Genomic DNA, 27,870 nt, shown 5'->3' on the forward strand with positions numbered 1-27,870 from the left:
CAGCTCAGCTTGGTCTGTTGCCTTGCGGGACATCACCCCCTTGTGTTTGGTATGCAGGTGTCTAATCTGGGCTGATCCCTTTGTTCGCCATGTTTGGCAACGGCAGAAGCCCCCCTCGCTGGTTTGGGAAGCAGAGATGGCATTCCAGCAGCTCTCCATAATCCTCTGTCGGAAGTCCAGTAGACGAGTGGCTGGTGTTGATAAAACATGCTCCCACTGGAATTTTACAGTTTGGGGATGTTGTCTTTGTTATGCATGAAGGGGGGGGAAAGCACTAAGACTGCATTTTATGCCATCCAAGGAAAGAGCATAGAGTATGTTTAGAAATGTGCTTCACTGGATTCGAATCCGAACGCTCGTCTGTGAATACAATTGCAGAATATTTAACTGCAAAACCGAAACAACAAACCCTGTGAACACGTCCTTTAAGTCGTATCATCCTGAGATATGTTCTATGTACATGAGATTCATGGAAAGGCCTCTAACATTAAACTTTTTGTAACATGTCCTCTCACCTACTTCTATAGTATAAATGTTGAACTCTAAATGAAACACAGGATTTATTTTGACTGGTTCATTATGCGGTTGGAGCACCAGGCTGCAAAATAGTGACAGTACACAATGATAAAACTTGATGAAAAAATGTATTTCCAATTCTAAGGATTATTCAGATGACAAAATCATCCGTCTTTCTCCCCTCTCTTACAGGTGCTTATCCGGGTCATTGACACCAACAACCACCGGCCACAGTTCTCCCAGAGTTATTACGAGGTGAATGTCTCTGAAGACGAACCAGCGGGGACTGAAGTCCTGCAAATCAGCGCCGTGGACAGAGATGAGAAGAACAAAATGACCTTTACACTCCTCAGCAGCACAGATCCTTTCAGCCTGAGAAAGTTCCGACTTGACCCGGGAACAGGGACTCTGTACACCACTGAGCCACTGGATCACGAGACTATGCATCGCCACGTCCTCACAGTCATGGTATGAATCAATCAACGCTGATGCTTCAACTATTAGTCAATAAGAAGAAGTTCATTGAAATTGTTTAAAAAAAAAAGGATTGCAAAAGTGGAAAAGACACTAAATTAAGAGAATTAGCTTTTTTGTTCAAAGGTTTCAAAATGTGAGTAGTTTAAATAAAGTGTATATTATTATACCTTCAGGCATCTCATGCTCCTGCCTGCCAGCTTTTCTTCATCCTGTCAACTTCTGTCCCTTTCTCAAAATTTTCATTCTCTAGGTTCGAGATCAGGACATTCCAGTGAAGAGAAACCTTGTGCGTGTTATTGTCAATGTGGGTGACACAAATGACAATGCACCCTGGTTTATAGGCACACCCTACTCTGGCCGAGTGTTCGAATCTGCAGCTGTAGGCTCGGCTGTACTGCAGGTCACAGCTCTGGACAAGGACAAGGGAGCTAACGCAGAGATTGTATACAGCATTGAATCAGGTAAATACACAGTTGCTGTGCCACTCTGTTCAGCCACAATTTCCTGAAGTGTTGTGTCATTGCAGAAAGCGTTCATTGTAACCTCATGCAAATGAAATCAGCTCGTAAAAATGTATGAGTCATTTGGAGTCCTGCAGCCCACTGAAACTTGAGCATGAATGGCATACTTTACAAATAGCAGGAGAATATTGAGGACTTTGTCTAGAGGATCTTCAAATACGTAGGAGAGGGGCAGTTCCCTGCTTACATTTTCCCACGATGGCTTTCTGCAACAAAGAACTGTTCTATGAGAGCAACAAACATGCAGTTAGTAGCTTTTTGTTGGGATCTAAGTATTTCTCATATAGCGGAGATGACTTAATGCATCTGATATTTAGCTTGCTTTGTTTTGAGTCAAATTCTAGGATGACTTGATTGGTGAGGACTACAGATGGTTGTTATCCAAATGTTGATGCTGTTAAACTCCCACATTTTTTGGGGTATATGGAATTACTGGGAAAATGTAAAAATCACCTTGTAGGTCATAGTGAGCATGCTGTTAACAAGTATATTAGTAATTTTTGACATTTGGTGTTTTTTTTTTCATGAATTGAAAGTCACATGTTTCAATTCCGAAGAAAAAAACAAACATCTTATGACCACCTAGAGATTTAACTGTCTAACTATAATGATCTTCTGTCTTCTCTTTCTTTCAGGAAATTTTGCAAACTCATTCGCCATCAACTCTGTTCTTGGGACCATTACAGTGGCCAAAGAGCTCGATCGTGGCATCAAGACCCAATTTGAACTCACCATTAAGGCATCTGACAATGGAATATCTCCTCTGTCAACCACAGCCACTGCTCACATTGTGGTAACAGTTTCTGACAATGCAGCCCCCAGATTCACAGAAAAAGAGTTTTCTGCAGAAGTCAGTGAATCAGCACATCCTGGAAGTTTTGTGAGCTTGGTGACAGCTGTCAGCCAGTCTTCTATTTTCTATCAAATAAAAGGCGGCAACATAAACAATGCCTTTGACATAAACCCAAACTCCGGAGTTATCGTGACCCAAAAAGCTTTAGATTATGAGACCGTCCCTCAGTATGTGCTCATCATACAGGGCACAAACATGGCAGGATTTGCCCGCAACACTACTCTACTTATTCATCTGAAGGATGAAAATGACAATGCTCCTGTCTTTCTCCAGAAGGAGTTCAAAGGTGTAATCAGCGAGTCAGCCCCAGTCAACAGCATTGTCCTGACCCAAGCAAACACTCCCTTTGTTATCCGTGCATCTGATGCTGATTCTGACCAAAATGCCATGCTCATCTATCAAATTGTGGAACCTTTTGCACATAACTATTTTGCCATTGACTCAAGTACTGGAGCAATCAGAACCACAGCAGCTTTGGATTATGAACAAAGGAATGTTTTCCACTTCACGGTCCAGGTTCATGATCAAGGAATGCCACGCCTGTTTGCGGAATTAGCGGCTAACGTAACTATTGAAGTCATTGATGTTAATGACTGCCCTCCAGTTTTTAGCCAAGAACTATACGAGACAACTGTCATTGTTCCAACATACAAAGGGGTGGAGGTCATTAAAGTCAATGCTACAGACTCAGACTCTTGGCCTAACTCCAAACTCCTCTTCTCCATCTCTGAGGGCAATATTGGTGACAAATTTAAAATGGATCCAATCACTGGCATTATCGCCATTCAGAATGTCACACAGCTCAGGAGCAGATACGAATTAAACATCCGGGTGTCTGATGGTAGATTTGCATCTGTTGCTTCGGTAAAGATAAATGTAAAGGAAAACAAAGAAAGTAAGTTGAAATTCACCAGAGAGTCCTACAAAGCCTCCATCCAAGAGAACTCTTCTGAGAAGAAACGACTCGCAGTGATTGCCGCTGTCGGAAATCAGGTGAACGAGCCTTTGTTTTTCAAAATCCTGAACCCTGACAACAGGTTCCAAATCAGCCATACGTCTGGAGTGATCTCGACCACTGGAATTCCCTTTGATCGCGAGGCACAGGACACATACGATATAGTTGTTGAGGTCACCAGAGAGGACAAATCTGAAGATGGGGCCCACGTTCTAGTAACTGTGAAAGTAGAGGATGAGAACGACAACAAGCCGATGTTTGTGAACCTTCCCTATCATGCCCTTGTCCAGATAGATGCAGAGGAAGGCCAGGTCATTCGACAAGTCACAACAGTGGACAAAGACATTGGCCCAAATGCAGATATCAATTACAGCCTGAAGGAACACCAGGAGCACTTTCAAATAAGCCCCTCTGGTGAAATCTCAGTCAAAAAGAAATTTGAGGCTGAGTCGCTCAACGCAGACTTTGTCATCGTTGTTATGGCAAAGGATAATGGAGAGCCAGCACTCTCAGCAGAAGTAGAAGTGCCAATAACAGTGGTGAACAAAGCAATGCCTGTGTTTGAAAAGCCTTTTTACAGCATTGAAATTCCTGAAAATATCCAGTTACACACACCAGTGCTCCATGTTCAGGCAAACGATTCTGAAGGACCTCGCATTGTGTACACCATCTCCGAGGGAGATCCTTTCAAACAGTTCTCAATAGATTTTAACACAGGTGTGATTCATGTGATTCAGCCTCTGGATTTTGAGACACATCCTGCATATAAGTTAAATGTAAGAGCCACAGATTCCCTGACAGGAGCACACTCCGAAGTGTTTGTTGATATCATTCTGGAAGATGTGAATGACAATGCCCCCGTGTTTCTGTCTCGTGCCTATTACGCCAATATTTCAGAGGCCTCTGTCATTGGTACATCCATTTTGCAAGTCGATGCCAAAGATTCTGACACTGGTACTAATCAAGACCTGTTCTTTCAGTTGGTTGAGGAAAAGGGGAAGAGTTCAGATTATTTTAACATTGATCGCGACACAGGATTGATCACAACAGCTCAAGCTCTTGATCATGAGGAGATCCAGCAGCATAAATTAAGAGTTCGAGTTGTGGACGGAGGAGTCCCAGCGCTCTCCAGTGATGTCATTGTCACGATTGACGTCACTGACTTGAATGACAACCCTCCAGTGTTTACGGCGCAAACGTACAAAACTACGATCAGTGAACTGGCCCCACGTGGACACTTCATCACCCAAGTCCAGGCGTCAGACGCTGACAGCTCAGATTCTGACAACTTGGAGTTCTCCATTATATCCAGCAACGAAGATCAGAACTTTTCCATCGACAAAAAAACAGGCGCCATCGTCATATCCAACCACCGCAGACCACACATGCAGCCTCTTTACAACCTCAAAGTGTCAGTGTCAGACGGAGTGTTCAGAAGCTCAGCTGTTGTCATGGTTACAGTTATTGGTGCCAACTTCCACAACCCCACCTTTTCTCAGGGGGAATATGTAGTAGAGCTTATCGAGAACTCAGATGTTGGGACATTGGTGGCAGAAACAAAGGCAACAGATGAGGATGAAGGCATTTATGGGCAAATCACTTACCAAATCGTCAATGAATTTGCAAAGGACATCTTCTCCGTCAATGAAAATGGACAGATCTTCACTCTAGAGACCCTTGATCGTGAGAATGCAGTTGAAAAAGTTATTCCAATATCGCTCGTCGCTCGAGACGGTGGTGGAAAAGTAGGCTTTTGTACCGTCAATGTAATTCTCACAGATGTCAACGACAATGCCCCTCAATTCAGAGCAGCTGAGTACAAAGCCACTATTTCATCAGATGTCCCGAGAGGAACCTCCGTGGTTAAAATTGCTGCTTCAGACATGGATGAGGGAAGCAATGCTGATGTGGAGTATTCAATCGAAGCAGATGTTGAAAATGTGGAGGAAAACTTTGAAATCCATCCAACCTCTGGAGTCATTGTTACGAAAGAGAGTCTCATCGGACTTGAAGATGCACTCTATGCATTCTTTGTAAGGGCAAAGGATACTGGGAATCCACCTAAATATTCAGTTGTACAGGTTTACATCAGGATTGTTGCACCAGAGACACCAATCCCCAAATTCACTGAACCTCATTACCGCTACACAATAGCTGAAGACCTTCCCATTGGCACAGAGATTGATGTCATTCAGGCCCAGAGTGAGCAACCAGTTGTTTACAGTCTTGTCAGGGGCAACACTCCTGAGAGCAATGAGGACGAAGTGTTTGTTGTGGACCGAGACAGTGGAGCCTTGAAGCTTCAGAAAAACCTTGACCATGAAACAACCAAGTGGTACCAGCTGACTTTGCTTTGCGAAACAAAACAAAAGAACTATGAGTTAGTTGCATCGGTCAATATAAACATCCAGATCAAAGACCTAAATGACAATAAACCCGTTTTTGAGTCAGACCCTTACGAGGCGGTCATTGTGGAAAACCTTCCAAGCGGGACTCAAGTGATTCAAGTCAAAGCCAACGACCAGGACTCTGGAACACACGGCCATGTTGTGTACAGTCTGGACCCCAAGCAGAACTCGCAGGAGATCTCGGAGCTGTTTGCTGTCAATAGCGAAACTGGATGGCTCACCGCCTTAAAAGAGCTGGATCGTGAAAAGACGAGCAAATACAGAGTTGCGGTTCTCGCCACAGACCAAGGCGACAAAGTCCAGCACAGCACCAGCACCACGGTGGAGGTAACAGTCGCCGATGTGAACGACAACCCGCCGCGCTTCACTGCGGAGATCTATAAAGGCACAGTCAGTGAAGATGATCCCCCTCCCAGCGGGGTGATCGCTATCCTCAGCACCACAGACGAAGACTCTGAAGACATCAACAAACAAGTGGACTATTTCATCACAGGTGGGCATTTATTATTTCTGCAAAACAGATCATTAGTAAGCCGCAAGAGTGTACTCCCTGCTCCTTTGTGTAAGTTTACATAAACAGAGCTTAAGGGGGATTATCTGTTTATGCCACTTAATATGAAGATAATATCTCATCTTTGAAACATTACACAGTGCTATTATCTGTTAGCAGTCTGAGTTATCGCCTAATCTTTTAAAGCTCAAGGCAAATATTTAGGTCATCAAAATACAGAAATGAATAATCATCTGAATAATGTTTTGAAATAGGCTGGGGGAAAATTCGTCCTCCGCTGCTAATTTGCATGTGTGAATAACTTTGCAAAGTCGGTCAAATATCTGGAGGAATCAGGGAGCAGCTAAATTACAGCGTGGGGTTTATGTATTCTGTCTTCTTCTGAAGTTTGCAGGGGGGCTTGTCCAGCAACCTGTTTGACGAAGAACATGTGAAAACATGACAAATACTGATTAAGAAGAATTAATAATGTATTGGACAATGACGTTTTAAACATCGGAACAGTTTTATTTTTTGTCTTTTTAAGGACTCTAGATTTTTTTTCTCTCTCTTTGAGACTTGTTTTATTCTCAAGCGGTTATTTCTTTGAACTCCAAACAGGAGGGGATCCACTCGGACAGTTTGCAATTGAACACATTCAGAATGAATGGAAGGTCTCTGTCAGAAAGCCCTTGGACCGTGAAGAGAAGGACAATTATCTGCTTAACATCACTGCCAGTGATGGCATCTTCACAGCTAAGGCCGTTGTGGAGGTCAAGGTACTGGATGCGAATGACAACAGCCCTGTGTGCGAAAAGGTAAAGGATTTTTTTTTTTTTTTCATCCTCGACTTTGTTGGCATTTCATCACTTAAACTCAGCATGTACCATTTTAATCTTTTTACTCATTTGAATATCTTTCCATTTTCCTCTTACTCCACCTGTCCCTCAGTCCTTATACAGCGAGAACGTCCCGGAGGACTCCCCTGCCGGCAGGCTCATCTTACAGGTCTCTGCCACAGATGCTGACATCCGCTCAAACGCCCAGATCTCTTATGAGCTTCAGGGAATTGGATCTGAATTGTTCATCATTGACACAGATACAGGTGCGTAAATGTGTGTGAACAGAAACTGGGGATTGTGTTGAGACTTTGAGGCCATTCTAAAGTAGCAATACTTTCATTTTAGGATAATTACCTCTCTATTATCCTTATTTTTCTGAAGCTCCTATAGTGTTAATGCATTCCAGCTGTGCTTCAGGTTATTCTGAGTATCAGAACCCAATGTGTTAAAAGTATGTAAGAAACACTCTTCTCCCACGGCTCCTAACCACTAAATCAAAAAGACAGCTCAGCGTGACAGCAGTGTTACACTTTACACTAAAAGGATTTGAATGCAGTCCCTCTGCAAAAATGTTTCTTTTTCATGATTTGTGCTTCTCTGTGTGTGAGAGAGACAGAATCATTATTAGTAACTGAGGTGTTTTTCCGGTGCCCAGCTGTTACTTACTTATGAAATTTTAAAAGATCCAACAATATTTCCCTGCAGGCCAATTGAGAAACCAGGAGCAGCACAAAAATACAGCATTGCACAGTTATGTTGGATTTATGACCGCTATGCTTCGCGCCTGCAGATAATTTCTTCTGGGAGAGCCTCTAAATCAAACATTCCATCTGGCACCGAGGGTGTTAATCACTGCAAAAAATGGATGCGAGCATCCATGCAAAGTAAAGCAAATGTAAGGTTAATATGTTTAGAGATTGGCACCACAGTGGACATGAGGTCCATAAAAACCTCCAGCTGTCTTTTGGCAAGGCTTGAAATGTGATATCAAGCGACAGGCCTTGTTTGCAGAGGCGATGCGATGTATATTTTATGGAGCAGCCGAGGAGGATTGTCGCAGATGAGGACCACTCACAGCTCTTGAGTTCTCCTCAGAGGTCGTGGTTTAATGTTGGCTGCCTCACTTCCCAGGATACTTCCAAGCTGCTCTCAGGTTGCCAGCACTGATGGGTTCCTTCACCAGCCCACTCTCCTCTCCAATGACTTATTCATTCCCCTCCTCTCTCTCTGGAACACCATTAGTTGTTTGGATGCTTTATACGTGGTTGGTAGACGTTAGACTAGGTGTTTTTGAGTGCCAAAGAACACGGGGTTTGTTCTCTTGTATGTGAAACACACATTGTTAGTTTGACATTAACGGCCTCCACAGATTTTCTGTAGAGCAAGAGGGTTTTTTTTTTTGTTGTTTTTTTTTTCTTCTTCTTCTTCTTTTTAAGAGATGCTCAATTAGCAAATGTCATCCTGCTAACTCCTTTTGTGTATGTTGCGTTCATTTGTTCTGTCTCACCTTCAGGGGAGTTGAAGACCGCGCAGCCTCTGGACCGAGAGTCGCAGAACGAGCACGTGTTCAAAGTGCGAGCGGTGGACGGAGGCGGACGGTACTGTGAGGCCGACGTCCACATCACAGTGGAAGACGTCAACGACAACCCGCCGCAGTTCACTTCCGACCCTTACACCATCACAGTCTTCGAGAACACAGAGACGGGCACATACGTGGCTAAACTGCTGGCAAATGACGTCGATAGTGGTGAGTTTTCAGGCACCGTCAATGACCGTGAGCCTTATTTGAAAATAAAAAAATCAAAATAGCCCTCTGCTTACAAAGGGTTTCATAATCAGCTCAACTTTTTTTTCCAGCTGTGTATATCATTGATTGTCAACACATCCTTCCATCCAATCTAAAACAATAATGGCTCAAGATAAGCATTTCATCCTAATGCTTACACGTGTATGCTAAATCCTCCGTCACAATGCAGACCTTATTATCTCTCCTTTGTCCAACTGCATTAAGCTAAATGGCAAGAGGAAGGGATAACAAATGTGGAATTTCATGAATGATCAACCCCTCAAATTAAAAGCTCCATTACACTCTAATGAAATTCTTCTCTCTTCGAGTTCAATTCTCAAAAGGGCTGATTGCAATTTTCCATTTGCCTTCTGTGAAGCCAGAGGGGCCGTGTTATTTATCTCAGGGGTCTACGTCTTTTAAGCAGGCATTGCCAAACACCTCCAGGCTCACAAACGGATAAAACGGAGAACTCAAACCGTGCAGTTTAACCGTCACTTAAGCGCCTTGAGGGCTTTATCCCGGGAGCTATTGGACCTGCCGTCCCAGATTACATGTTGAGTTTATTGGAGCAGGACATTCTGGCTTGAAGAAACATTTCAGCCTGTTCACCGTCAGAGAATCAACAGCCTCTCTTTCTTTCTTTCTTTCTTTCGTTTTTTTTTTTTTTCGTTTTTTTTTTCAGCCCCTTGTTTTGGGCGGACTGACAGCTTGACAGAATGAAAGGGAAGCTCAAATTGGGCCCTTTAGAGTAAAACGTCAAATGGTAAAAGGAACAAACTTAGTATTAACAGGTTGTTTTTTTTTCTTCCCCTGGAGGCTTTTACTGGCACAAAATTTGCTTCAATTCTTCCTGAATATCAAGGATAAAGAGGGGAGACATGAAGGAGAGGTTGGGAGAACAAAAAAAGGTGCTCCCTGCTGTTTAGCCTGGGGTAATGATTATTTAGAGTAACACGGTGAAAGCAGTGTGTTGGTGGGAGGGGGGGAGGGGGGGTTGATTAGTATGTCTCTCACATTAGTGGAAATCGCACACATTGATCCTTTCTTGACGTGTGTCTAGATTATATATTTATTTATTTTTTGGTGGAAGTCCCAAGCAACATGTTGAGATCAGAAGAAAAATAGGCTTTCTGGGTTTGACCCAGTTCACTCAGGCTTCAGTCGACCTTCTTTGCAGCCAACCAGCGACATGTAAAACTCTTCTTTAGAGAAGAGTCTTGTTTTCTCCTCCATCGATGTTTCACTCTGCATATCTCTGAGGAGAGCCGTTCTTGGCGCTGGCTGCTTTGTGCCACAGCCTGTATGATCTGTGTGCCCATTTGGCTGTAAGATGTTTGATACTTACCCACATTGCTGCTCCTCAGTTCAGCCTGCTGTTACAATCTCTGAAAGGCACTTATCAGCGAGGAATAGTGAGGAACCAGACAGACAAGCAGACTCAAAATGCTGCCCTTGATCTTTGATAAACCCAAGTTATGTGAGCACACATTCCTTCTCTGATTCTGCTTTGTCCTTTTTCATCCGGCCTGTCTCCTCTCAGCTCTCGCTCTCTCATTTTCTCCCTTCGATTTCTGTGAAGAGGAATTGAATCATTTTCTCCTTCTTTTTTTTTCCACCTCGGTGTCGAGCCAGATTCATGCATGTTCTTGACAATCTTTCCTCAAAATGCTGCAGAGAAAGATGTTCTAAAGCACCAGCTGTCCTCCGAATGAAATCTGTCTGTGTTGCTTTAGAGATCAGTTTGTAGTTAGCATGTTTGCTTTTAGCAATATTACAGAGATTAACATGGAGGAAGCTGCTGTACACCATTTTCCTTAATATTGGTTTTGCAATTGAGGATTATTTTTGATGGACTGGCTGCTGAATATTTTCCCGATAAATCACAAAAACTCTCTGATATCATTAAAAACATGTCAATTTAAATAGTTATAAGCCACAGGTAATGTAATGAGAAGTATTGTTAAATTCAACCACAAGTTCAAAACCGACATTTATTTAGCTTACCAATAAAGTAAAGGGTTGTAGCTGCAGGCCTGACTTAAAAAAAAAAAAAAAAAAAGACAGCTGCTATGCAAAAGTCCCATGTTGTGTTTGTTGTAAATAAAGATGATTTTGATCACCAGCCGATGACTGTTGGCTTGCTTAATGGTAAAGTGTTACAAAATGCCAGGAAAAAGGAGCATTTAAATGATGAACGCCAAAGTCGCAGTCAACCCAAATATTGCTGGCTAACTTTAAGATCTGCTAAAACATTTTATTTTATTGTTTTTAGTCATTTCCTGTATCACTCCATGTCTACCTAGAAGTTAAACATTCCAGCCAATGGACTGACAGTTTTCAGTTTTTCAATATCTCCTTCACATGAGGGTGCTGTTGAGGATTCAATTCATCTGTCGATTCTTTTTCTTGACGTTGACTTGTCGAAGAGGTTTACTTGTTCTATCCAGCCTCCGGTCCATAAACATGACTCAGCTTTCTTGTGGAGATGTTCTTTCATTTGCAACCAGTAGACAACCGTTCTGGCTCCCTTCTGATTCCAGCTAAGGGACTGAGACAAGCTCTCAGTCGTAAACATACATGTACCAGCCAGTAAATCCAATTGAGATTCCGCCCAATTCACTTAACCAGCATTAAGCCAGTTGTGTGGAGGATGATGGGACCAGATAAAAGTGATAAGCAGGGCTCCCCCGTGGTCGTCTCCTCAGCACGATAATGGGATCCACGGAGGACAGGGGCACTTACCTGATAAATGAGAACATGATGGCGTATTCTAAATGGTGGCCACCTGCAGAAAGGCATTATGATTATTGTCGTGATCTGTCTTTGTCTTGTTGCTGGAAGCGTCTTGCTGGTGGGAGGACATGAGTTATGATGATGGCAGGGATTAGACGCTTACAGCACCTGTTTATCAGAGGCGGTGTGAAAGATGGATGTTTTGGAAGGAGAAAAGAAGCTGACGATTTCAATCAATAAGTCAATACATGAAATCGGTAATCTTGTTTACGCCCGACTTATGATAGAGTTTCTCCGTTTTTACGATAAGGAACATTTTGTGGGGGAGGGATTTCTGAAATGTTTTTGTTCTGCCATTCCAGGCGTCAACAGCAACATCGTCTACTCGCTGCTGGATTCCGCCGAGGGATTTTTCTCCATCGACGAGAACACCGGCGTCGTGAGTCTGGAGCGTCCCCTGGACCGCGAGGTGCAGTCGACGTACGAGCTGAAGGCTCGGGCCACTGACCTGGGCTCCCCGCGCCTCTCCTCGCTGTGCCAGGTGCTGATCTCCGTCCTGGACATCAACGACAACCCTCCGGTGTTCGAGCATCGCGAATACACGGCCACAGTGTCGGAGGACGTGGCTGTGGGCGCACAGCTGCTCCGAGTGCAGGCGGCCAGCAGAGACGCAGAGGCCAACGGAGAGATCAGCTACAGCATCATCAGTGGGAACGAGCACGGCATGTTCAGCGTGGACCCGCGCACAGGTCAGCAAGCGTTCGCTTTTTGTTACCTTTCACTTGGATGAAGGGTCGCTTCCAATCCATTCGTATGTGATGATTAACATGTAAAACTCAGTTGGTTACTTCTCCTCAACGGGGTTCCGGTACCGTTTGGAGCCAGTTATCTTTTCAGTGGGTCTTATTTTTCACATTTATCAACACGAGGAAGCACAAGTTTGACATTATTTCAGGGAGCAGCAGTGGCAAACAAAGAAGAACAGAATTGAACTTGCATAAGAAGACTTCTGACAACAAAGAAAAGGATGTGAGGAATCAAATACTCTGCTTGTTTCAGGTGAAATGTGAGGACAGAATATCTTTTTGGAGCTTAAAGTAAAGCCACAAAATAAATGGTTTTGTTCTGTGCACCTTTCAGTTCTGAGTAACCACTGGGCCCCGCCATGTTGAGTCTGCACAGTCTGCATTCCTGTCTTCACATGATCATGGCATCATGCAAAGTAACTATAGTGACTAACAACAAATACGATGAGAGAATCAGTAAGTTATCCCAGACATGGTACCTCATGTACGAAGCTCTTCAGGAAGTGAAACTCTACAAGCTCTTACTCCAATTTATGAAACAGCATGCTGTTCTGACTGGACTACCATCGGTCGGCTGCAGAGCTGCAGCACAACACCAGAGGGGAAACAAACAGGATACTGTTCTGTTTTGTAGCTACGAGCAAGCAACAGCACCTGAGCGGAGCTGAACCTTTGGAATTTCAAATGAGGGTAAATGAAGGATGACGATTTGACTTGCAGTCTGCAGTGCATGTCCGCCGGAAGTATTTGCATCTAGAGTTATGAATCTGGTTCTAAAATTGTAGCCATGGGTAGGGGGGACTCATGTTTAAATACGGGACAACTTGTCCAGTGTGAGTGCTGTCTTTAGTTTTACCCCTCCACAAAAGATTTCACGTGTTACACTGTTTTTAAATGACGTGACACCGGCTCCTCTTCTTTTTTTTATTCCCCCTCAGGTGACATCTTTGTGATTGAGCCGTTGGACTACGAGGCTTCCCATGAATACTACATCACCATCGAGGCTACAGATGGTGGCTCGCCGCCGCTCAGCGACATGGCCACTGTGAACATCAACCTGACTGATGTCAACGACAACCGACCTGCTTTCAGCCAGGAGGTGTACACAGCCGTCATCAGCGAGGATGCAGAGCTGGGGAAGATTGTGATGGCGGTAAGAAGGACGCACGCTCTCTTTAGGGACACGTTTTTTTTTTTTAGAGATCAAATACTTCGAAAAACTGCATCATCATCTGTTCCTGAGAACTTTCCTTCGTTTGCTCCCCTGCTCCTCTTATAGTCTCTCTTTTCCTCCCTCACTGCCTCTCTCCTCTCTGCCCATTACTCACTGCTTACTCTATCACATATCAGCACCTGTGGCAAATCACCATCTGGTGGCACAGCTAAATTAGCACCGATGCTCTTCATGCTCACTGCCCCTCTGTTCTCGTGCATTATCTGACACGCATGCTCAAACAGCATTCATTTAAAAGTGTTTGACTCATTAAGCCCTCGATCCACCATCAGGCTGACTCCACCTTTTATTTTTTTGCACGTGAATTTTCCTATCCGACTCCTCTGTATGCCCTCCTCGCTCCCCTCCTTTCACAAAAGACCTCTGCTTATGACTGTTAATCTGTGTCTAATGCACCTGAATATAAATTATCCATTAGGAAATGTGATTTTAATACCTGTCATTGTCTGGTACTTGTAAATCTTCTCTGTCTGCTGATTTCCCTGGGTATCCCTTTCAGTACTGTATGTGATGCTTGGTGGATTTTAAGACTGTGTGTGTGTGTGTGTGTGTGTGTGTGTGTGTGTGTGTGTGTGCGTGTGTGTGTGATGGCAATCGATCAAAAAGATTGCATGCGTCTGTTTTTGTTTGTTTGTATGTTTCTCAGAATTGTTTTCATTACTGGGTATTATTATTTTTAGAGAAATTGCCGAGTTATTTTGTCCATAATCGTTAATGCAATTTTCCAGAGTACGACATGACTGTGTTTATTTTGACTATTGGGGAAAAAAAAGAAGGTTATTCAGTCTGAAACGTGAGTAACTGAAACAAGCAAATGTTCGGTATTTTATCTAAAAGTTGCCGATCCATCTTCTGCCAATCCACTATTGGTTTTCTGCCGGGATGATTGATGTTGGTTTTGACTGTTTGATTGATTCACAGGTGATAGCTGAGGATTTAGACGGACCCTCCTACAATCACGTACGCTATTCCATCGTCGACGGCAACCAGGGCAGCCCGTTCACGATCGATCCGGTCAGAGGAGAGCTTAAAGTCGCCCGCCAGCTGGACAGAGAGCGAGTAAGAGAAACAACAGATACAATGCTGACTGTACACACGGAATGTAATCCACAGGGGCAACTAATTGCACTCTCTGCAGAATCCAATCAGAGTAATGTCCGGTATAATAGGAAAGCTTGTTTACTGATCTCTGCTTGCCTTATTGCTTACAAAAGCAGCTTTGCCTTTATGCTAATTCTAACTCTGTGTTACAGACTTCTGGCTACACCTTGATGGTGGTCGCCTCAGACAACGGGGTGCCCTCTCTATCCAGTAGCACCAAGATCAACATCGACATCTCAGACGTCAACGATAACCCACCGCTTTTCTCCCAGGCCAACTACAGCCTCATCATCCAGGTGAGCGAGTGTGAAAAGGTGCTCAGTGTAAATCTCTGATTAGAGGAAGAGAGGAAGAGAACGGGGTTTGATGGACAAGGGGGGGGGGGGGTTGCAGTGGACACAGAGAGGGGGGATTAACAAGGAGAAATAATGGGAGACGAGTGTGCGACTAGAATGTCAAGAAGCAAGTAGGAGCAAGAACGGAGGTGAGGGTGAGGTAGGAGGAAAAAAGGGGGAGGTGAGGGAATGGGAAGGCAGAAGCTGCATCTTAAGTATTAATGCAGATAAGGGATGAAAGAAAGACTTCTGGGAAAAAGTGGGAATGTGAAAGATACTCAGCTAATTATGCATGGGAGAATACGTTAGGAAGAGAAAATGTAAAAATGTACGTGTATTCCAGGTCGGGAGATCAAAAGAAAGTAAAAAAAAAAAAGGTAAAATGACAAGTGATTCGTTTCTGTTTGGAAAACCAGGAGAATAATTGAAGAGACACTGTGAGGAGGTCTGGTACACATTTCAACACAGTTCAGACAGCATAAGCACTTCAGGATGAAACATTATTTTGACTTTAGAAAAAAAGTCCTGACCGGCTTTATTTTACACACCGAAGCACTTTGATCAAAGTGAAGCACAAAATCACTCTAAAGCAGAACAAGGACAAAACACAAAGGCAGACATTGTACACAACAACAGGAATATCAAGAGGCTTTCTTTTCATTCCCCACACTCGATAATTAAAGTGAGCTTTGAGTCAGTGACTAAAAGAGTCAACATAAAGGAAAGATCTGAAGGCAATGCAGCGACATAAATCACACGAGGCGAAGCGTTCACTGTGAGCTGACATGGAGCTTTTGACTGGGTCTCTTCAGAAGTGAAGTCACAGCACTGAGGACAAAGACAACTGACAAATAGCATCGCAGAATCACGACCAGCAGCTGAAGATGAAGACATAGCAAATCTCTTAAGCATTAAGAATCTCAGATGAGGATGGGGAATAGGATGAATTCATGTGACGTGATAACCCCAGCAGTAGTGAGCTTTGAAAGAAATCCCTGAAATGTTCACTAACTACCCAAAGTTAGCTAAACAATGAGGTGTTTTATTACTGGATGTTTTCCCCTTGGCAGTTGGTGGCTGCAAAAACAGAGCTTAAAGGGACTCCCGTTCAGCGAGTTAGCAGAGACAAAACTGCGGATGAAGGTCCACGCTGCGTTCTCAATGTGATTCAACTGCCCCCTAGTGGCCAAAAAAATCACTCAGCGACGGATTTGTGCATAGACTGTAAATATTAATGGACGAAGCCTCTGAGTGGCGTCACTCATCTGTTACAGCAGGAGGCTCCGGAGGCTCAAAAGACAGGCTGAGAGCTGGAGCTGAGGCCGGTTTGAAGCCTCTTGACGAACCATTATATTGCACCTGCCTGTCAGTCATGTCAGATATGTTCACCTTGAGTCATGCTGTAAAATTGGCCGTGGTGTGTTTTCTGTGACTTGGAATCAGCCTCAATGACCTGCAGGACTTCCACATTGGCTAAAATTTTTCAAGACCAATAAATTCAGGAGTTACTGTTTTCACTTTTTGGCTGACACAATGAACATTCAGCTGCATTCAGTCACACTTTTTTCAAATTAGCAATGTGCTCTGGGTGCATATCCATATCATCAGAAAAGCACAACGTTGATCCAAATTCATAAAAAGAGCTTTAGGACACAAATATTCACCATTCCTCTCTGGTATCCCAACAGGAGAATCGACCGAAAGGCACGAGTGTTCTCCAGCTAACTGTGACTGACAGGGACGCTTCCCACAACGGCCCACCTTTCACCTTCGCCATCGTGGACGGGAACGAGGGCGATACTTTCCACATCAATCAGCAGGGAGCTCTAGTGGCCGTGGGGGCGCTGAATAGGAAAAGTAAAGAACAGTACTTACTTCAAGCACAGGTGAGTCACCGCACCGAAGAGAAAGCAGAGTTGAGAGGTTGTATCGATTTAACCGTCAAGCCAGAGCAACCTGATCTATTTGTCTTCCCTCCGTTCCCTCCCTCTACCTTTTTTTTCCTGACACGCTCACTTCAAGCTTCGTCGTACTGTTGTGTTTTTTTTTTTGGTTTTTTTTCACCCACCTCGTCAGTCTTCATCTCACCACCTTTTGAACTTTTTTTTTTTTTTTTAATGCAATCTAAATCAAGCTTATCACCTTCTGGAAAACTCCATGTGATGTGCTGAGTTGGAGCAGGCGTAAAAAATAAAAGAGTGCACCTCACAGGAGACTCATAAATCAGAGGGATGTGCTTTTGAGTTGGTGTCGTCACGTGCGTTTCTGTGTGTCACCTTGGAGGAGAGAACACAGAAAATAAACGGAGTGGGCAGATGGGATCAGGAATCAAAGTGTGATGTCTTTACACGCACGAGATGCTCCCTCGGGTTTGAGTCAGTGTTTTTGATGACCATGTGTGAGGGAGTGTTAACATTTATGACGTGTACATGTTTAGTTGCCTATCATATACATATGCTCATGATGTATGTGGATGCTCTAAGCTCATGGGTAACATGGGAAGAGCTTGATTGCCCTCTGCTGTTGGAAAAGTAAAGCTTTGATCATGCTCATGTCTTTTCTTTTGTTCAGGTGTCCGACAGCGGCAAACCTCAGCTCTTCTCCATCTCCTTCATCAGCATCCAAATTATCGAGGAGAGCGTCTACCCTCCTGCCATCCTCCCTCTGGACATCTTCGTCACCACAGCTGGGGACGAGTACCCTGGAGGCGTCCTGGGAAAGATCCACGCCACCGACCAAGACATCTACGACACCCTCACCTACAGCCTCGCCCCCTCTTCTTCTCAGTCTGTGGATGACAGCGGCTCCTTGTTCTCAATTTCCTCCTCCGATGGTAAAGTCATTGCCCTCCGCCCGCTCGACGTAGGACAGTACCCCCTCAACGTGACGGTGACAGACGGACGCTTCACCACGGCTGCCGATGTCAACGTGCATGTCAGACAGGCAGCCAGCCAGGCGCTGGACAACTCCATCGCCGTGCGCTTTGCAAACATCGCCCCTGAGGAGTTTATCGGGGACCACTGGCGCAACTTCCAGCGAGCGCTGAGAAACATCGCCGGAGTCAGGAGGAGTGAGGTCCAGTTAGTGAGCCTGCAGCCTTCAGAGCAAGGAGATCTGGATGTGCTGCTGACTCTGGAGAGATCTGGCAGCCCATACCAGTCTCAGGAGGTACGGCGTTTCACCTTAAACCAACGCGTCTGTATCCGTGGCTGATTGTTTAGCGTTGTGAGCGCAGATTGCTTCAAAGTGTGCTCTGTCTTTCCCAGGTCGTCTTCCGCAAGTTAAACTCGTCTGCAGCTGTGATCGAGGAGATGACAGGGATACGCATCATGCGCGTGGTGCAGAAGCTGTGTGCGGGTCTGAACTGCCCGTTAGTGTTCTGCGATGAGGTCATCACCCTGGACAAGTCGGCCATGTCCACCCACAGCACAGCTCGTCTCAGCTTTGTCACACCTCGACACCTGAGGACTGCAACCTGCCAGTGTGAAGGTAGAACATCTCATTTTCAACCCTTCACACATTCCTACATGCGCTGTCTGTTTTGTTTTTTTTAAATACTGAGTGCGAGCATATGTGTATTTAGGTGGCAGATGTCCTGTGTTGAACAACCTGTGTGAGAGTAGCCCCTGTCCTGATGGTATGGAGTGTGTAGCAGATCCCAAAGACCCCGTGTACAGTTGTGTATGTCCCGAGGTCAAGAAGGGCAAATGCTCTGGTAAGATCATCATCCAACCTCTCACGCCTTTGTCCCATATGGCTTTTCCTTTGATTAACCCCAAAGCTCCTCTTTTTTTAATCTTTGGTTTCCTTCTATTACAATTTGTTGGTTTTCCTCCTTTTTTTTTTTTTTTTTTTTGAAACATATCTGTGACTTGATTTCAGACGGACAATCCCTGACATTCAGCGGCAGCGGCTATGTGAAATATCAGCTGATGGAGAACGACAACAAGGAGCTGATGAAGCTCTCTCTGAGGCTCAGGACCTTCTCCAGCCATGCCACTCTCATGTATGCTAAAGGAACCGACTACAGCATCCTCGAGGTGTGTGTCTCTGTGTGTGTGTGTGTGTGTAAACATATTTGTCCTACTCAGCCGTGGAGGCACATTTATTCTTTCAGCTGCTTCAGAAGTAAAACATTAACGTTCCTCATCAAAATGAACTCCAGCCTGACGTTGTCTCTGCATTAATGCCCAGCATATTCATATCAGACAGGCTTAAAAAAAACACACACATAACTGAGTGCCTCACTCTAGTGAGACTGTACCAACCTACTAGTGTGCCGAGGGGTTCAAAAAGCCATTTTTAAAAAACCCTTTCACATGACTGACTATGGGAATGTGGTGGTGGGTTGAAAAAACTCGCACACAAGAGCTATTTTGGTGCTGGGAGGAAAACAGGCACCACTTTTCCACACATTCCTTTTCCAGTCTGTCTGGTGGAGCAGTCTGCATAGTAAAACTGTCTGACGGAGAGGCCATTATTGTTGTTTTTAGGGTGCAAAACAATTGCATGTTTTATTCAAAGGGCTTGAACAGAAGTTTTCTAGTTTGGATGTAAACGACTTTATTCTATGAAAATGAAAGGAAAGAGTGTTAAGATCTAATTGTTTTTTGGCCTACTGGTAAATTGATGCACATTGTACTTTCTGATCAGCACATTTATCACAGTGACTCGATGACTAGAATTAGATTTCTTTCCTGAGTTTTAATCCAGTGCAGTCAAACGATGAGTGACCTCTTTAAGTCTGATAATGCTAAAAAGTTGATCATGTTCCATCTCTGCGTTTTACAGATCGTCAATGGACGTCTTCAGTACAAGTTCGACTGCGGCAGCGGCCCCGGCCTCGTGTCCGTCCACAGTGCTCAGGTGAACGACGGCGAGTGGCACACCGTCTCTCTGGAGGTGGACGGTAACTACGCCAAGCTGGTGCTGGACCGGCTTCACGCCGCATCGGGCACTGCGCCCGGCACCCTGCGAACCCTCAACTTAGACAACAGCATTTACTTTGGCGGTCACGTACGCCAGCACGTCCCCACACGCCATGGACGAAGCCTTCCTGTCACCAACGGGCTGCACGGCTGCTTGGAAGCCATCACGCTCAATGGTCAGGTGCTGCCTCTTAACACCAAAGCTCAGCGGGCCTACGCTGTGCTGGAGGACATTGTGGACGTGTCTCCGGGCTGCGCGCTCGCGCCTGCTGAGAGTTGTTCCAGCAACCCCTGCAACAATGGTGGAGTCTGCACGTCGCTGCCTAACGGAGGTACATCAGGTCCTGCTCCGCTCATTGCACTCACTCACTCACACTGAAGTAGCTCACATAAAATGTCGTGCATTTATTCTGCCCTTTTATGGAAGTAGCTTCACCTTTCTTTACCTCTTTGATTTGTTTTATTGTTTTCGGTCAATTCCATACCTGATCATGCAAAATCAAACATGGCTGCTAATTATAATCAGAGGTAGCAACTGTTATCTCCGACAGGCACCTTTCATCATAGTTTGGTAGGCGCTCGCCGTGTTCCTGTGCTCTGGTAATTTGCAGTTAGTGCTGCTTGCCAGGCATGCAAAGTCAACACTCCTGCATCTGTTTCACATTAGAAACCTGCCAGCGGTTCAGAGTGCATCATCCCTCACGTTCCCTGGAGGTTTTTGTTTGTTTGTTAAACATCTGCAGGATGTGTTGCGTTTTAGCACCATTATCTAAAGAAAAAGCTGCCGTACGCATAATGTGGCCTTTGTCATGGTACCATAGGAATGAACGAGGAAGCTGCAAAAGTAAAAGGTTGAGTAGTTTGGTTGTTTTCCCTCCTGACCTTTACAAGTGTCTGACCTTTCCCTGCTGTTACAACAACGTGTGATTGTTTCTAAACTGGCACAGATTTGAGAATGTATGACCACTTTCATTTTCCACTTGTTTAGCTTAATCGCCTTTATTCATTTAGCGTTTTTTTTTCTCCCCCAAATCCTTTAGGCTACTTCTGCAAGTGTCCTGCCTCTTTCATGGGCACCCACTGCGAGGTGGGAATCAGCCCCTGTGCCTCCAACCCCTGCCTGTACGGAGGCACATGCGTTCCTCGTGCAGGCGACTTCTACTGCCAGTGCAGAGGACAGTACTCAGGACAAAGGTAGCACAACCTTTTCTCTTTTTTTTCTCTTTTTTTTAAATTCCAGTTCTCATTCATAGTACGTAGCTTTCCACAAGCATGAAGCAGTGAGACCAGAGTGGTAGGAAGTTTTTTACATGTGGGTCTGTAATGAAGATCGGACAAGATAAAATGACCTGAATCACTTCACACTATAGTATCATGAATTGTACATCTTTTATTTTCACTATTTCACCACTTCAAGAAAATCTTCTGTGGTCATACGTTTTATTAGGTTTGTTTGACGTCACTTTTTCTTCATTCAGGTGTCAGTTGGGGCCGTACTGCAGAGACAACCCGTGTAAAAACAGTGGGAAGTGTATCGACAGTTTGGATGGTCCAGTATGTGAGTGTGAGACAGGCTTCCAGGGAGACAGGTCAGTCAAATAGGAATTTTTAATATATGACCAGAACTGTTTTCCATTTAGTATCCTACAGCCAAGTCAGATTGCTCAACATGCCTTTAAACAAACCTCACTCTGACGTCCAGGTGCCTGAGCGATGTGGACGAGTGCGTGAAGAACCCGTGTTCGAACGGAGGCCTCTGCTACAACACATACGGCTCCTTCAGGTGCAACTGCTCTCTGGGCTTCAGCGGGCAGATGTGCGAGCTCCGCGCCGAGGTCCGCAACGATTTCGTCTCCACCTCCTGGAACATCGGCCTGGAGGAGGTGATCGGCATCGTGGTCTTCGTGTCCAGCATTTTCATCCTGGTCCTCCTTTTCATCATCATCCGCAAGAGGGCGTGTCGCAGGAAGTCGAAGAGGGGCGACGACAAACACGGCGGGGGTTCAAACGTGCCTCACTCCTTCCTGCAAAGGCCGTTCTACGACGCCAAACTCAGCAAGAACATCTACTCGGACATCCCGCCTCAGGTCCCCGTCAGGCCCATCTCCTATACTCCCAGCATTCCCAGCGACTCGAGGAACAACCTAGATAGGAATTCTTTCGAGGGCTCGGCTATCCCTGAGCATCCAGAGTTCAGCACCTTCAACCCAGATTCCATGCACGGACACCGCAAGACCGTGGCCGTGTGTAGCGTAGCACCCAACCTCCCTCCTCCCCCACCCTCCAACTCAGTGTCAGACAGCGACTCCATCCAGAAGCCAAACTGGGACTATGACTATGACAGTAAGTTGTCTTAATGGATTACAGGGCTTTTATTATTATCGATGAGGAAGGATTTGTTTGAAGTTCTTCGTTAGTCTGTGTTTGGGATTATGTGCTATCTTTAATCACACGTGTTTAATGTGGGTGCAAAGAGGGGTGGAGCGATGTGATTTAAAATTTCAATTAATTTTCCGTCGAATCACTTGATGATATTTAATTCAGTTCTAGTCGGCGTCATTTCACGGTTCCTTTATTTCATAATCATTTTCTTGAAAGGGCGTGATGAAGCAGTAATTATAGAGACGCAGTGTTTCCTTCTCACTCTTCCATTCAAGTGAATCACATCATCGAAATGTTTCTGCCATGAAGCACAATAAATGTGATGACTTCCTGTGGAGCCAACATCAGCTCATAAACTCAAGAAAACAAACTTGAAAGGCGAAGACAACGGCACTCAGTAGTTTGTGTTTTCAATAGTTTGAGGACCCTTCAGGACAAAATGTGCTTCTTTTTGAAAGTGTCCATTTACAAAACACATCAGAGCTTCTGTCACAAACGTGTGCATCAAAATGATCTGAACTTCTTGAGTGTAGAAGTAGGGCTGGGAATCTTTGGGTGTCACGATTCAACGAGGATTTTCGGGGTCACGAATCGATTCAGAATTTACCTCTATGGTGAAGTACACTCTTTGCACTTCCACATAAGAATGGATTGTGTCTGTGTTTGTTCATATCATATCGGTCATATCTAACCCATGTACATCAAACCGTGCTCTCCTCTCCAGCCAAAGTGGTGGACTTGGACTCGTGCCTGACCAAGAAGCCCGTTGAGGACAGCGCGTGTCACCCTTACAACACCCGCGGCAGCATGTCTGAGGTTCACTCCCTCAGCTCCTTCCAGTCGGAGTCCTGCGACGATAATGGTACGCTAACTCTCTCTCTCTCTCTTTCTCTTGAGCAGAGAAGAAACATTCCAGCAGTTTTCCCTGAATGAGATGTAATTTCAGCTTACGATGAGTGACTTCTTTCCTCTTCTTCCTGATTGGCCTGCAGAGTTTTCGTGACAGTTACCTTTTGCCTTGTGGATTCTCATGCTAACACTGTTTCTTGGCATGCTTGGAATGGTTTGGCCCTGATATGGTGTCTCTGGGGTCACTTGTTCTTTTCTCTTTCCTTCTTTTTTTTTTCGCTGCGGGGGCTTCAGCTCCCATATGGATCAAATCAGTCCACAGATCCAGAACAAGGTTTTAAATAAGGGGTCCGGCCTGTAAGTCCCCAATCATCTGCGGTACAGACGGAAGCAATCACAACTTGTGCTGTGTAATTCTCCCGGGATTATATATGCGTTAAAGAAATATATTGTTGAGAAGGAGTTTGATGACTTAATCAGAAATCACTTTGTTTTGTTTTTGTTTTTTTCGCCACACAGCTCATTTAATTGACAGATTTTAAAAGTTGTTGTTTTACTTTAAAGCATGCCATTTTTCTTTTTTTCTTTTTTTTTTTGTTTGTCTTTTTGTTCTGCTTTTCAAAATAGCTAAGAACGGATGTTTGAAGCGAACACCACGGAACATATCACAAGGGTATACGTGCATATTTTCCGTTCTCCATTTGGTCATGATATCGTACTTGTTCCCCCCACCTCATTCATCGGGGCATCATACGGTTGGGGAAATTGTTCTGCTCACAAGTCATCAAACCCCCTTCATCTCTTATCTCCAAAAATGTGAATATCTCTAAACACATACAGGATGTTCTCTTTTATTTCCGGTCGGAAATGCGTTTTATATCCCCGGGGAATTTCACTGATTCTTCCATCTGTACTGTCAATGGCAACCCATAGCCTCTCAGTATGTTGTTATTGTGTGTTTGGTGCAAAAACTCAATGAAAGCTCCCCACCGTCTCTCCTTCCATTACTGTCTTGTGCCCAGCCATGAACCCCGCCTCTCCAAACACTCAAGATCCAAATGAAATGTTACTGACAATCAAGGATAGGGACATTTGTTGGACGTGTTGTGTGTTGCCATCACTCCCACCACCATGCACTCCCATTTGATTTGATTTGGATTTTTGTGAAAAGCATTTGTGCTAATGCTGGGTCTCTTCCACCCCCCTCCCTCCTCCCCCCCCCTCCCTTTCCGCCCTCTCACAAGCCTCCATAGTGACAGTAATCCACCTTGTCAACCGTGCTGTTGACACGGTGGAGGGAGAAGGTACTTGTTTTATTGCTTCCATCTGCAGCTCGTTGTCTCCTTGGTGTTTGTGGAGAGCTGCCATTCTCTTACACTGATGAACCTCCTCCAACCCTGATGACTCCCTTTATAAAAGCAGACACCAGTTCAAAGAAAAAAGAAAAAAAAAACACTTCATTGAATATGTTTCAGTATCGATCTTCTCTATCTTCTGATTAAACAAATGCCGGAGTCTGTTTAAGAAAATGGCAGACGCGTAGACTATTCTGAACCCGTCACTCTTTGTATTTTTTTTTTCTTCCCTCGTTCCATCGTCTTCATTCCACTTTGTGCTTGTAGCTGATTGTTCTCTCCCCTCAGGTTTTATTGTGACTTATTCTTCTCTCTTTCTCTCCTCCTCCTTCTGGCCTCCTCTAAAGAGTCTTTTTTGGCTCATGATCTCAAGAACCCAAGAGGTGACTTTTTACATCTTTGTTTGCTCTCTGGTGTTTTTTTCCCCGCCCCCCTCCAACTCTAAACCACTAACCCCCCCCGAAGATTAACACAGAGAGGGTCGAGCCTCCTCTGTGAGGTCGAGTTGGTACCACACTTAGTGTTGTCTGCATCAGTGGCCACATGCATTGTACCTTCAACCTCTGTAAGGTTGGATTCAACTCCCCACGTAAACAGAGCTTCCCGTGCATGGTTTGGATTCTGTGACATTAATGATATACGTTAACCCTCGCTGTGTTTGATCACAGGTAACTAACTGTAAATTAAACTGACTGTATGGAAGTGGTGTGTAACAGTAACTACTGTCGGCAGAGTTTGTCAGTTATTATCTTCAAAACTATTACAACCCTATCATCGAACCTATCATCGAACCTAATACTCTGTTAGATAATGAAAGTGGTGGAAGTGTAGACTTTATCCTCTGTAGTTTGACTTAGATCCATGTCAAACAGAATATTCTGTGAAGTTTGTTATCTGTAGTGATTTAAATCAATCCTCTAAATCTGATTGGATGACTCTGAAATGGGCGTTTAAAAAGAAATAAGTGAACCGCCATTGAACGGTTAAAAGGTGCGGCGCTGCAGAAAACTTGAACGCCACCGGCCCCCTTTCGCTCAGTCAAGTTTCAAGAACGACGTTTCTGTTAGCTGATAGGCCCTGCGAGCCACTCCCTCCCACCAGTTTGTGACAAATGGTCGTTTATGTCATGTAGGTTAGCTTGTCGCACTAAGTCACTGTTTTATGTCAGAGCTCTCACAAAGAGAGAGAGAGAGGATTGTTCTCATGCTTTCTGCATAGAACACAATAAATCTAAGACAAACACCTTTGGAGTTTGTTGTAGAGTCTGTGAATGTGTCTGCGGTGTGTTCCTCTCTCAGCGTTGGTGTGACGTGTGTTCTTAAAGAAGTCGTCGTGTTGCTGTGATGTTTTGTGCTTCTGTTGCATGGTGTGGACTTTTAATATTAACGCCTACTTTTCCGATTAAGTGAAGAACCAAACTTTAACAGCTATGTTTCTGATTTTTTTTTCTCCATCTAATCATTCAGGATATCACTGGGACACATCTGATTGGATGCCAAGTGTTCAACTTCCTGGAATCCAGGAGTTTCCTCAGTATGAGGTTGTGGAGTCGCCAGCCCCTCTGTACAGCGACCCGAGTGCCATTGACACCGACTACTATCCCGGCGGCTTCGACATCGAGAGTGACTTCCCTCCGCCACCGGAAGACTTCCATGCAAACGACGACCTGCCACCTCCACCTCTGCCAGAGTACGCCGACCGCTGTGACACACTGCGGCCTCTGGGCAGAGATCTGGACCCATCTTCGACCAGTCCAGGGGGTTCTCCCGGGGTCCGCCAGCGCCCTGCCCTGCCCCAGCTCTACAGCCTTAACCAGTACCTGCCGCAGCACTCCTACGCGAGTGACTCGGGTGACAACGAGGGCCAGGGCGCTACTTCCACCTCAAACGCCACCACCCCTGCTTCCACCATGTGCACCAGCGGCTACAGAGGCGGTTACCCGTTAGGTTGTAGTCGGGACTTTGACTCGTCAGCTCTGGACAACATGTCCCTGTCTCTGTACACGTCCACAGCTTCCTGCTCGGACATGTCAGCGTGCTGCGAGGAGTCCGAGGTGATGATAAGCGACTACGAGAGCGGCGATGAGGGTCACTTTGAGCGGCTTGTCATCCCGGGGCTGGACTCCCAACAGCACACTGAAGTCTGACACTGGATCCAAACAAAAGTGCCTGAACCCACAGCTACACCTTATGTCCGACCGCCACATGCAACCCACAACCATATATGTACACACAGTAAACACAAAACACACACACACACACACACACATACACACAGGATTGATTGAGTCATACATAGGGGTTGTTGAGACTGGTTATAAAGGCCAATCGGCTGAGGAGATGTCATGAAGCTATAGGAAGAACTCTGTAGCATCTTAACGTCCGCTCAGTCCAACTCCTGCCTCTTTAAGTGGGCGGCGCCATCGCTTTAATTATCTGTCATCATTCACAGGAAGTGGATTGTCTGAAGATCATCGTTTCAATGTACAACAGAAAAAGCATCAAGAGAATAAAAAAAAAAATGCTATTCACAACAATATCGTTGTTTCTATAAATAGAACCAAGCAAAGTTTTTTTTATGCAGATCCTCATTTTCAATGTAAATTTAAATGTACAGTTTTGATTTCAAAGTTTACTAGGTTTTGTAGATATTCTATGCTTTTATTTTGAACAACAAAAAAAAAAGAATTCAATGGTGTGACATTATCAGCCTTACTGTGCTTACATTCACAAAAAAAAAAAAGGAATTTAAAAAAAAGAGAGAAGAAGAAAAGAGCGTGGCTTTTCCGAAACACACAATGTACTCGTAAAGTTTATCGTCTCCTGCTCATTTTCAAAAAGGGTCTTCAATGAACGACTGCATATTCTTGTGTTGTTTTTTTATGTGTTTGTTTGTAAATTTTGACTTTGGAACCTCTTTATTTTTCCACCAAGAAAATGGGACCCAATATATTTATAGAGCAGAGTTATCCATGGACACGTGACTTTTTCAGGTGTCTGTGTGTGTGTGAGCAATGCTATGGTCTTGTTAAGGTTTTTATTGAATACTGCCACGAGCTCACGCTTTCCTACTGGCAATAAATTATTCCTAAAAAATACACTGTCTGTGTCTCATTGTTTCCAAGCTCAAGTCATTCAGAGATACAATTTAATGTACAGTAAGCATTCATGAGGTTACCATAGTAAACTCTTCTGATTTCATATTCACTAAATCAACAGAGAGTTAATCTGCAAAAATATCACTCATCCCATTTGCCTCTCGGACACAACGCCTAAAAATCATTTTCTAACGCTAAA

The 27,870-nt window shown here is 44.6% G+C and overlaps 1 protein-coding gene across 9 annotated transcripts in view; it reads left to right on the top strand.

Annotated features, from left to right (window-relative positions):
- fat1a (FAT atypical cadherin 1a) overlaps window positions 1-27,671 on the top strand; it is a 75,138-nt gene extending 47,467 nt beyond the window's left edge. For 3 of the 9 annotated variants that reach the window (XM_079337212.1, XM_079337211.1, XM_079337214.1), the window contains 22 exons: window positions 709-984; window positions 1,244-1,454; window positions 2,150-6,223; window positions 6,842-7,038; window positions 7,172-7,325; window positions 8,576-8,809; window positions 11,947-12,333; window positions 13,329-13,543; window positions 14,546-14,683; window positions 14,878-15,021; window positions 16,749-16,946; window positions 17,632-18,228; window positions 18,327-18,549; window positions 18,644-18,775; window positions 18,943-19,100; window positions 19,852-20,320; window positions 21,029-21,182; window positions 21,467-21,577; window positions 21,691-22,331; window positions 23,095-23,232; window positions 24,922-24,957; window positions 26,041-27,671. In XM_079337212.1, the coding sequence (XP_079193338.1) occupies window positions 709-984; window positions 1,244-1,454; window positions 2,150-6,223; window positions 6,842-7,038; window positions 7,172-7,325; window positions 8,576-8,809; window positions 11,947-12,333; window positions 13,329-13,543; window positions 14,546-14,683; window positions 14,878-15,021; window positions 16,749-16,946; window positions 17,632-18,228; window positions 18,327-18,549; window positions 18,644-18,775; window positions 18,943-19,100; window positions 19,852-20,320; window positions 21,029-21,182; window positions 21,467-21,577; window positions 21,691-22,331; window positions 23,095-23,232; window positions 24,922-24,957; window positions 26,041-26,720 (9,567 nt within the window). In that variant the 3' untranslated portion in view covers window positions 26,721-27,671. The other 6 variants (XM_079337213.1, XM_079337215.1, XR_013778600.1 and 3 more) reach the window with 5 other exon arrangements.
- The last annotated feature ends 199 nt before the right edge of the window (window positions 27,672-27,870 follow it).

Source organism: Symphodus melops (assembly GCF_947650265.1).
Source record: "Symphodus melops genome assembly, chromosome: 2".
Classification (NCBI taxonomy): domain Eukaryota; kingdom Metazoa; phylum Chordata; class Actinopteri; order Labriformes; family Labridae; genus Symphodus; species Symphodus melops.